The 12,108-nt window shown below is 43.9% G+C and overlaps 1 protein-coding gene across 1 annotated transcript in view; it reads right to left on the reverse strand.

The window, feature by feature from the left end:
* nr3c2 (nuclear receptor subfamily 3, group C, member 2) overlaps window positions 1-12,108 on the reverse strand; it is a 75,038-nt gene that overhangs the window by 23,838 nt on the left and 39,092 nt on the right. Inside the window, exon 3 of the mRNA XM_061770940.1 lies at window positions 5,370-5,497. Coding sequence (XP_061626924.1) covers window positions 5,370-5,497 — 128 coding nt within the window. The remainder of the gene's footprint in view (window positions 1-5,369; window positions 5,498-12,108) is intronic.

Below are 12,108 nucleotides of genomic sequence, written 5' to 3' on the forward strand. Positions count from 1 at the left end.
TATTAGGGCATTCTGTTACATCATTCAGCAAGGGAAACTCTCTCTTAACACACACACACACTTTGTTGAACTAAAGCCAAGCTGACATTTTATTTTTAAAGACATAGTAACATTTAAACCTCGAAGAAACAGCAAGGGGCTGCCCCGACGCTTCAGTACAGCTGCTTGTGTAACAGTCATCAGTTGCCATCCATGTGCTAAAATCTGTCATCATGATGATGGATTTACGCCATTTAATCATCCATTCATTCAGAAGAAAAGGCTTTTAACAATCCCATGATGGCCGCACATTAGCAATTGGAGCAAACAAGCCTGAGTGATGGAATTTCTTTTTCCTCTTCTACTGTGAAATTTTGCATATAAAGTCACATGACACATCCACATTCCTCCATCAGATTGACAGAGGAATTCAAATACAGTATCTTTTATCATTGTGTATTTTTTTCTTTTTTTTAAATTCCTGTATTTTTTATTTTCATTTTCTATTCGAACTCTTCATTTAGACACAAGTAGTGCTTTGCCGGGCGGCACGGTGGCCGACTGGTTAGAGCGTCAGCCTCACAGTTCTGAGGACCCGGGTTCAATCCCCGGCCCCGCCTGTGTGGAGTTTGCATGTTCTCCCCGTGCCTGCGTGGGTTTTCTCCGGGCACTCCGGTTTCCTCCCACATCCCAAAAACATGCATGAATTGGAGACTCTAAATTGCCCGAAGGCATGACTGGGAGTGCGAATGGTTGTTTGTTCCTATGTGCCCTGTGATTGGCTGGCAACCAGTTCAGGGTGTACCCCGCCTCCTGCCCGATGACAGCTGGGATAGGCTCCAGCATGCCCGCGACCCTAGTGAGGAGAAGCGGCTCAGAAAATGGATGGATGGATGGATAGTGCTTTGCCAGCCCCTTGTGGCATCTAAAGGCCATCATAAACCGTTTTGTGGGGTGTTGTCAATGACTTGTGGATTTGTTCTATTCATGGTAGGGTTTGATCATTTATTTATTATTATTATTAAAACAATTTTAGACTGTAAAATTAGTCGAGGCAGTTGGAAAACCATTCAAATATGTTGATTGTGATATGTGTTCAGTGATTGTACCTAAAACAAATGTTTTTTTTCTAGCCATTTAGCTTGTTAGCGTAGCTTCTTTAATGTCTCCCTACAGGGGGAGCCCTAGAGCGGAACGCATGCATGCATGCATACAGTACTGTACGTTTTCTAGGCTGCATTAGACAGAGCTTGTGTTCTCTAACCTAAATACCTTTCGACAATGTGGGTCTCACGCACACACATGCTTACAGCAGCGTTATTCCTGCACACACACACACACACACACACGCACACTTGTGTGAGCGTCTGGAGCCTTCGCGATTGCGATTTGTATGTTGCTAGACGTGTTGGCGAGGTGGCTGCATTCCAGCTGTTGTTACATAACCCACCCTCTCTCTCTCTCTTGCTCACACACACACACACACACACACAAACACACACACACACACAAACAACCTGAGCCATTCAGTTCTGTGGGAGGCCCCGTCCCGAGCTGGAAAAAAAAAAAAAGCGTTTGGAAGCCCCGAGAGCGCAAGCTGGCGTCCTGGCGTGACCCCTCTTGTACGCCAGTGGGAGACGTTAAGCGGACTGGCAAGCCCTGTCTTTTTAGCAAGGCAGCGGGCTGCTGCCGTTAGTAAATCTTTGCGCTTCAATAAGAGAGGCTGGCAAAAACAAGTGAAGCGAGCTAAAAGGGGAATATTATTACTGAGCGCCGACGCGCCAAGCCGCTGATGACATGTGAATAATGCGCTGGCGTCCCAACGCCGGTGCACTGCGCCGCGTGGAGCTGTTTATTGGGCGCAGCTGTTCTTTATTAAAGCATAAAACACTCAAACAGAGGACCGCGTGGCCCTTTCGGCAGTTTGTTAGCGATGGCGATGCGATTTTAAACTCATGTTACGCTGCGAACGAAAGAAAATGCCATATAAGGAAGCAAATTTAAGATGGAATTTGAAAAAAATGGCTAACTTCCTGTTTGATTTCGACATTGGTCTTTGAGACTTTTTTGTGCCTCCTCTTGTGATATACATGTTCACCCAATTTCATTAATCAGTGAAACTGGTGAGGGGCATTTTTTATTTTTTTTTGAAACTTTTGAGGCCCTTTTTCATGGAATGCACTCCAAATAGGCTGCTTCAAACCAAAATGGCCGACTTCCTATTTAATTTCAGGCATGGGCCCTTGAGACTTTGATGGTGATGTCCACCGAATTTCAGGTTGATCAGTAAAACTGGTGACGGGGATTTCACCCCCCCCCCCCCCCCCCCCTGCAACTTTACTGGCCCCTTTTTCATGGAATTCAATCGAAAAATGTCTGCTTCAGACAGAAATGGCGGACTTCCTGTTCTATTTCCGGCATCGGTCCTGGAAACTTTTTTTTCACGCATCTTTATGAGAGACATGTCAACCCAGTTAAGTGTCGCTCAGTGAAACTGGTGACGTTGCAAATTGTATTTTGATTTGTAACTTTCCAGGCCTCTTTTTCATGGAGTTCCCCCGAAACGGCTGCTTCAAACCAAAATGTCTCACTTCCCGTTTAGTTTCGGTCCATCATAACATGACCCACGAAAAAGTCTCAAAGATCCATTCTGTGAGGCTTTTTCATACGTCCTGTTACGATAGAAATGTCTACCCAATTTCGTGTCGATTGGTGAAACTGGTGTTTGGGGACAAATTATTTCAAACTTTCCAGGCTCCTTTTTCATGGAGTTGCTCCGAAATAGCTGCTGGAATTTTGAAATTTCTCATGGAAAGTTTCACCTATCGACGCAAAATTGGGTGGACATGTCTATCAAAACAGGTCACGCGAAAAGGTCTTAAAGACACATGCCCAAAACTAAATAGGAAGTGAGCCATTTTGATTTGAAGCAGCCCTATCGTGATCTTGTACTTTGATAAACTCCTTCCATCCATTCATAGGGGTTGAGTTGTGGGGGCAGCAGCTTGAGTAGCGAAGCCCAGACGTCCAACATAGTCTCTCCGGCGTGTCCTGGGTCTGCCTTTTCTCGGTGGGACGTGCCCAGACCACCTCACCAGGGAGACGTTCAGAGGGCATCCTAACCAGATACCCGAGTCACCTCATCTGGTTCCTCTCGAAGTGGAGGAACAGCATCTTGACTCCGAGCCCCCCCAGATGACCGAGCTTCTCATCCTATCTCTAAGGACACCATGCGGAGGAAATTCACTTAGGCCGAATTCAGTTTGACAAAGGGGGCTTTTTTTTTTTTTTTTTTTTTAAATGCTTCTTTTGGTCCAGCTTACCACCACACTGCAAGTGCGAACACAACTTTAGTCGTCTAATAAGATCCCAAAACAGGACCCTTCAGTCAGCGGATTGTAACCCATGAATGCTAATTACTTTTGCTGTTATGAGCCAGCCCAAATGTTGCATCCCCTCCAGGCAGGATGCGCCGCAAGAAATCAAAATGAGGGTCAGAGTCTTGTTTTTCTCCCTTGTACAGATGCCCACTCTCTGCTGTTGATCTCCATTACCCACTCAGAGAAGGAAAGAGTGCAATAAATGGAGGGGGGTGGGGGGTTCTTGGTGCTGACGCATAGTTTGCCATCCCTCTCAATTCCCTTCGTCTCGTTATCTGTCTGACTTTTTCTTTGTCCTTCCTCTTTGCTGTATCGCTGTCCTCTGTCTCGCCTCGCCTCGTTGCATCCCTTCTTCTCTCTTTACACTTCGGAGTGGAGATGACGGGAGGGGTCAGGCGAGTTGCGTATGCTCTCACCCTTGGCGCCATCGCTGGTCGCCCTCATTAGGCCTCCGCGGCCTGCGGCGGGTGTTTGTTCGGTCGAGAAACTCCGACCCATCCTTTTGTTGTTGTGGTTTTTGAACAGACGAAACACGGGGTGAGATCGAGGATAACGCAAGACGTCAAGTCAGTCTCCCTAGCGACGGTGTGTAAACATCATCAGGCTTAAATCGCCATTTGATTTGGAAAGAGCGCAATTCCTCTTGTCGCAATTGTCAGGAAAACACCCAGAGGCGCACGACAGAAACAGCAAGTCTGCTTTTCAGTCATCAAATGAGCAAATAACCAAATCAATGCGAAGATAACGATTTTCACAGCAAATTTTTTGTTTTTGTTTGACGCCATGCTCTGCCCACATTAGATAGCGTAAGCAAAAAAAAAAAAAAAAAAAAAAAAAGCTTTGTAATTTAGCGTCACCCATCTGTCTAGTAAACTTGCTTCCGATAGGCGAATATTGTAAGAATTCGTCAAAGTAAGAGCCCTAGAATCGACCCAAAATGGCCGCCGCCTTGTTCAATCTCGCACATGGGTCATTGAGACATTTTTGAACATCCTTTTACGATAGACGTGGACACCCAGTTTTGTGCTGATTGTTGACACTTGCGATGCAGGCTATTTTTGTTTCTCACTTTCCATAACCATTTTCAATGGAATTTGTCCCCAAAATGGCTGGTGTCCATTTTTATTATAAAGGTCCCATATTTTGGCTATTTAGACCTTCATAGAGTGACCCTCTAACATGGAAATAGTATAAAAATGGCGATTCCATTTCAAAAAACACTGAGTTTGTCATGTGTGTCCAGAAAAGGCCCCTCTGACAGCTACTTCTGTTTGACCCAGTTCTGTATCCACGTTGTCCATATTTGGCTAACACCGCCCCCTTTCCGCTAATTAGTTGTCTGTGTGCAGAAGACCCACTTGTGAGAGCACACATTTGTTACGTTAGTTAGCAGAGAGGGGAGGCAGAGATCTTTGCTAGTGACGTAGATAAGCTTGAGAAATTCGAATGACCTGATTTCAGGCCTCTCAGCAAAAAAATTAAAAATAAAAAATCTGGAACTCAGGAATGCATTGAGAATTTTAATTCATATTTCACATCTTTACTGAGGCACCATAGAGACAATATTACAAATTACAAATACTAGTTACAAGTTGGTTTGTCAAATTACGGGGCCTTTAACTTTCCAGGCTCTTTTTTCCTGGAATCCCTTACAAAATGGCTGCTTCCCACCAAAACGGCTAAGTTCCTGTTCAGTTTCACACGCGAGTCCTTGAGACCTTTTCATGCGCTCTGTTATGATAGACGTGTACACTAAGTGTGTGTCGATCGGTGAAGCGCGTGACAGGGGCAATTTTTTCCAGAACTTTCCAGACTTCTCCAAAAATGAAAACGCGGACATTTATCGCCAGTAAAAGCATCATGCTTGGCGGTGAATAAACTATATCAATGTGGAGTTATCATACCAAACCGACACGGCGCATGTAATCTTGTGCACCCCTGTTTCAATATCACCACAAGAGCTGGCGGACCGCCGCTCTCTCTTTCTATAATACGAGTTCAGCGTCCTACCTTCCACGGCTCTTTTGAAGAAGACCTTGCAGCTGCCACACGTCACCACGCCGTAGTGGCAGCCCGACGCTTCGTCCCCGCACACTAGGCACACCTTGGCCGTCGACGAAGGTTGCCTGAGCGGGGAGCTGCAAGGACACAACACAAATATGAGACATTTATTCGCGCCACGTGCAAAATCACTGTACTAAACACCAGCCGCTACCCGACCAGGCAGCTTGTGCAGTGATGTTACTCAGCCTCAAGTTGATCACAAATGATTGAAAGATGGAAGGAGGCTTAGGGAGCATTCATACAAAAAAGAAGGGGAAAAAAAAAAACAGTTACTGCTAATATTAGCCACCGTTAGCCGACCAGGTAGCTTCTAAACTCAGCGTTGCGTATGAACCATTCACTCAAATTTAACGCCAATTACCAGACGCCACCTGACAAGCAACGCGTACAGCATTGTTGCTCGACCTGAACAAGCTTGACAAGGGAACCATACTTCGCATGTGACAGTAATTGTACCGAGTTAGTTAGTGATCGTAGTCTCTGGATTCTCGAACAAGACTCGAAACACAAGGTAGGTTCATTTATTAGGAATTTGGAATTTTACGCAAGACAGCTCATGTTGCACAGCCACTAGAAGTAAAGAGAGACTATTTCCCATCCTCAATTCCATTTATGCTCACAATAATTAGTGCCAATGCTCAAATGGAACCGATTTAACAGACCACTTGTCCCTTTCATTGCAGGCCAGGCACCAAACAAAGTTCCAACTAAACACCAGACGCTACCTGACCAGACAGCTTGTAGATCATTGTTGCTAGGCCTCGCGCATCCCAGTTACCGCTACCCGCTCAGGCAGCTTCTAATCCCAAAGGGGCATAAAAACCATTCACTGTGGGTATATGAAGGGAGACCAGTTCTGGGAAGCTGCGATGAATGCACACCCCAAAAAAAAGTCACAAACTTAACAACTTACTAACTTAAGCAATACTATATACCACGACATTTCTGAAGATAGGTGCTATTCAATTCATACCATATCAAAAAGCCCCATACTAAACAGCAGCTGCTACCTGAGCAGCCAGCTCTCGCAGTGATGTTGGTACCTCCTCAAGTTGATCACAAATGATAGACAAATTGAAGGGATCTAAGGGACAAGAGTATACAAGTCATTCAAAGTTTGATGAATGTGCACCAAATGAAAACTGAACACCAGCTGCAACCCAACAAGGCAGCTTGTGGTAAAAAAAAAATAATAATACAAATATTCATTTTACCCTAAAAGTTGCAAAAGTAAAAAAAAAAAAAAAAAAAAAGTATAGTAGCAGTCTTTTTCAGGTGTTTTCTGGTTTTAAAGTGTTTTGCCTAGTGCCCTATAAAGGGATAATCTAATAACCCACACACACACACACAGACGACATGTAGATGGGTACACGGTGAGAACACCTTGTATCAAAACACCCAAAGTGGCCTCAGCTTCCCTCTTCTTTTCTGTACTAATTGCCTCTCTGCCATCTGAATCAATGAGATGCAAGGTGATTGTCTGGTTAACATTCTCCTTCCATCCTTCATCAAAGCAGCTGCCAACCTCTCTCTCTCTCTCTCTCTCTCTCCCTCTCTCACATTTCCTCCGAGCTAGGAAGGACTCCGGCGTCGGCGGCACACTCGGATGCAATCAGGAGCGCTGATCTAATTCTCCCTCATCCATCTACACACACATTCAATTTGTTAGGACGCTTAGAGGAGTCTCTGGTGAGGTGTTTGTCTGGCTCCCTGGCACTGGGCCACGTCATTTCCTCTAATGTGTGTGTGTGTGTGTGTGCAGATCCAATCCATGTCCAGACATGTTTTTCAGCATTTTAATCAACAGAACATACATGCGGGCATACGCCGGACCTTATCACACTGCCGCGGGCGTTGACATCACGATCAATCGCTCTGCGCTGTGACGAAAGGTTAAAAAAAAAAAAAAAAAAAAAACATGCGTCCCGACTAACATTAGCAGCCAGCCAGCCAGCCTGCCGGTCCAGTAGCAAGGTGACTTCCCCTCCCCCAGAGGAATATATAGGTCACTCACTGTGCGCTTACGAAAGCAGAGCTGACAGGCCAGCCTGCAGTGACTGTGCACAAATAAAAGCCTCTAACTAAACACCTGCCGCTACCTGACCAGGCAGCTGGTGCAGCGATGTTGCTCGAACTGAAATTGATCAAAATTATATAAGGCTGGAAGCAGGATAAGAGATGATTCATAAACAAACAAAACAAAAACATCCCAGTTACTGCTTGCATTAGATAGAATTTGTTCCCGCTACCCAACTAGGCAGCTGCTACCCCTAGAGGTGCGTGTAGCCATGTTGCTGGACCTCAACTTGATTGCAAAAATGTGGAAAAAAAAAAACTGGAGGGGACCTTATATTGTCTTTAAAATACTGCACATAGAATTAAAAACAAATATGAATACAGCATCAGCAAAGAATAATTATAATTACAGGTCCCCTTCCATCAAAATCAATGTTTTTTTTCCTACGGTTTATGCAAATGAGTCTGTGCAATGGTTCAAGTTCTACGCCACTATCTAGCTGAGATCTACCCCACCCCAGAGATCGCTATGGATGCCTGGCCCGGCCATTGAGATATCGCCAACAGTCAATCAAAGCGAAGCTGTTTTCCATCTTTACATGGAGAAGATGAGCTATGCAGTCAGGGAAAAGCTGATTTACATGTCACATATTCATGAATAATCCGTACGACCAAGTAGAATAGCTTGAAAAAGGACTCCATAAGAGGGTGCAAATTCTCTATGGAATCCCCTAAAAATGATACAATGACCCAATAGAAAACCATTTAACACAGTTTTTTTTTTTTTTTTTTTGGTTACATTTTGGGGAACGCCCGCCGCCCGTACACCCCACCACCCAGCCATGCCGCCCTGTGCGGCAGCACGTAATAACGCACATGCCAGAAACCGCCACAGCAGGAAAGAGCCGAGATTCGAATCGCAGAACTGCAAGGCAGACATGCTAACCACGAGCCCAAAGGGCTGGCCATGCAACTACTCTAAAAATATCCTCTTTGTCATCTCACATATGACGAAAAATGCCCTGCAATATTGTGAACCACAACCATGATCTTTTTATCCTGATGCTGCCTTGTCTTGTCTGTATTTCTGAGGACACTTTTTGCTGAATGGGACCGACTACACAGATCAAAAGGTCTCATTCTTCGCTCCGCCGTTTGCTTTCCTCCCCTGTTTTCTCTTCCCCGTACTTTATTTTCTTCCTTCTCCTGCAGAAAGCCCAGGGCGGCCGCTTCATTGTTTTTTGCGTCCTTTCATCTCTTAAAGATAACACACAAAGAGAGCTAACTGGTGTAGCTGATGTTTATTTCCCCCGACCGGCGCGAGTACACAAGGCCCCCAGTTTGCTGTTGCTTCTCAGACCGGCGGGGCTGATTACACGCAGTATAATAATAGAACCAAAACTGTAACACAAAGATGTTTGGGCCGCGACTTATCCTCGAGCTTTTCCTCAAGTAATCTGCACGCTGGGTGAAAAAACAACAACAACAAAAAAGTATTGCAGTAGGGAAGTCCCAACAGTGATTCATCCCAGCTTCCACTCAAAGCCACTCTATCATGGACAGTACAGTGACTTCAAGCCTGCCTGGCAACATGGCTGCACGAGTTGCCTCGCAATGTTGCGGATGCTTGCTGGTGTTTAGTTTGGGGGCTGGGTTTTTTTACTTTGTTCTTTTTTTTTTTTTTTGTCATTGCAAACTTGCCTGTTCTACACTGTCCTATATACGTAATGACCTAGACACTTCTCCGGGGAATAGAATAGAAGTCAGGTAGCGGTGGCTAACATCAGCAGCAGTTGGTGCGAAGGCCCTCTTGAACTTGCCGTTTGCTGTTTATTCAAGGACAAATTAATCACCTTGTTAGGGGCCTCAACTCGCCTTTTTGTAAGTGCATGTATCCTGGTGAAAATGTACTGTATGTATTTTAGGGGTCCTCAACACAACCCCCTAAAACTTAGTAGCACCCACTGACAAGTTACAAAAAATTAGCCCCTGACACCAGTTTTGTGGATTGATGTAAAACTTGTCTGTCATGACAGAAGGCACAAAAAAGTCTGTTGCTAGGCCTCGCGCAAAATCTGATAACTCTGCTGAGTCGCCTTCAAAAATAAGTCAACACAAAATTTCTGCCTCGAAGCTCCTTTATTTAAAATAAATAAATAAATAAATAATACGTTCCGCCCGGAACCATTTTTGTGCCGCCGGAATCCATGTTCCACACAGACATTTATTGCAGGCGGACACAGTGTTTGGCCAATGATAAACTTTGCCAAAAATGACAAAGGACCGTCTGTAAGTGATTTTTTTTTCAACTGTTAGTTGTGTAATGTACATATAGCATGCTAAGTATCAGTGAGCTGAATAATGTGTTTTTTGACCTAAAATGGTATTTGCTAACGCGCAAATGCTAATCGCGATTGCTAGCCATTTAGCATTTTAGCATGCCAAATTTATACCATACCCTCAGTACCAACATATGCAGTTATTATTCCATCAATAATCAATAGGAGAATCGAATTCTAAAAAGATTCAATAGTGACAGCCCTAATTGGAAGCAGCCATTTCTGGGCAAATTCTATGAAAAAGTGGCATGGAAATTTGCTGTCACCAGGTTTGTTGAAACGAAATTGAATGGATATTTCTCTCGTAACAGGATGCACATAAACATCTCCAAGACCCGTGTGTGAAATGTAACACGTCAGCCAAAACTCAGCAAAAGATCTGCCCCCGACATCAGTTTCACCGATCATAAAAAGACACACGAAAAGTGAAAGACCAATTTGTGAAATTGAACAGGAATTTGGCCATTATGGGGGTTGATGTAGCCATTTTGGGGGTGAATTCAAAGAACAAGGTGCCTTGAAAGTTGGGGAAACCCCCCCCCCCCCCCCCACGAAACTAGTTTCACCGATCAACATGAAATTGGGTGGACATGTCCAGCATAAAAGAACACACGAATAAGTCTATACGTGAAATAGAACATGAAAGCGGACATTTTGGTTTGAACCAGCCATTTTGGGAGGGAATTTCATGGGGGGAAAAAAAGGGGCCTGGAAAGATTTTAAACATTTACTCCCCACATCAGTTTCATTGATCAACATAAAGGATGCACGGAAAAGTCTCAAGGACTCATGCATGAAAGAGAAGAGGTAGTTGGCCATTTTGGCTGCAGGCATGGCATATGTGCGCAATGAACTCATTTCTGTTCCACACAAATTTTTCTGTGTGTGTGTGCGTGCCCGCGCGCACTTCAGCTGTTTGTTTACAGATGCGGCGGCCGCGCTAATGTGCCTATGTGGTTCTGCGGGGTTCTTCTTAACCACGTGAGCCTCGCTGACCTCCACCGCCACCTCACGGCTCATTAATCGCCTGTAACAATGTTATCTTGCTCACGTCGCCGTTTCTTGACTTGCTGTGCATCTCTGTTTGCTGAGATTAGTCATTCTTGTTTGATTCGTCCTTCATGACCTTATACCGCTGCTACAGCCTTTTTAACATTTTCATTCAGACATTGTAAAATAGTCAATAGTAAGACACATACAGGTAGAAGCAAGGAGGATAAAGGGTTAAAAATCCCCAAAATATAATGAATAGTAGTCTATTTCAGCCTGAGTCCAAAATTATAGCTATAAGAGAATAAATATATCACACATTTCAGGGCTCTTTTGTTGGGGTTAGCGTGGATTGTGATGGTAAGTCAGAACTGAACAACCTAGAAAAAAGGTGACATTTTTCAAGAAATATGTATATATTTTTCCACAAAAAAAATACAATTTAGCCTGAAAGTCCAAAATTATAGCTGTAAGAGAATATATCACGTTTCAGCCCTTTTTTGTTGGGGTTAGCATGGATTGCGACGGTAACTCAGAACTGAACTGAACAACCTAGAAAAAAGTTGAAAATTGTCAAGAAAAAATGTGAATCTTATGAGGAAAAAAAAGTTGTAGTCTAATTTAAAAAAATGAGTTGTTTTCTTTCAACAATCAGGTCTTTTTTTGTTTGTTTTTTTTTTTAACAAGAAGAAAAACATCGTAATTTATGTTAAATAGTAAAATTGGATTTTCGGGGGGAAGCGGACGAGTTACTTATTTTTTCAAGAAAAGAGGCTGTTTGAAACAAAAGAAATGGTTGAATAAAATTTTTTTCCAAGAAAAAAAAAATAAAACAAAGAAAAATTATAGTAATCTTATGAGAAGTCTTTTTTTTCCCCCCTCACTGCTTGTTGGAAACACATTACCTTGACAAACACATTACCTTTACTCATCCTTGAGTCTACATTTGCACTACTGTAATATTTACAGACCTGAGCATATGCAAGCATCTCAAAATCTATTTATACTGCCCTTGACTTTGCATGTTGCCAAAGTGAAAGTAGTAAAGCTGAAGGAGAGAGAGAGAGAGAGAGAGAGAGAGAGAGAGAGCTTACATAAGACAGTCTAAACATTTCGGTTGACACCCACTCAGCAGAGGAAGAGAGAGAGTGAGGGCGTAGGAGAGAGCCTTCGGGGATTTGGTTACCTTCGCCAAGGTGACACTGGCGTTGTGCCCGTCTGGCACCTGGGCATACAGAAAGGCGAGACTTCCCGTTTGTGACTTTGCGACTTCCTTCCGCTCTCAAGGTGGACGCTACCTTTACCCATTTGCGTGGAGGGAATGAAATGAGGAGTTCGCC

The sequence above is a fragment of the Phyllopteryx taeniolatus genome, chromosome 4 (assembly GCF_024500385.1).
Source record: "Phyllopteryx taeniolatus isolate TA_2022b chromosome 4, UOR_Ptae_1.2, whole genome shotgun sequence".
NCBI lineage: Eukaryota > Metazoa > Chordata > Actinopteri > Syngnathiformes > Syngnathidae > Phyllopteryx > Phyllopteryx taeniolatus.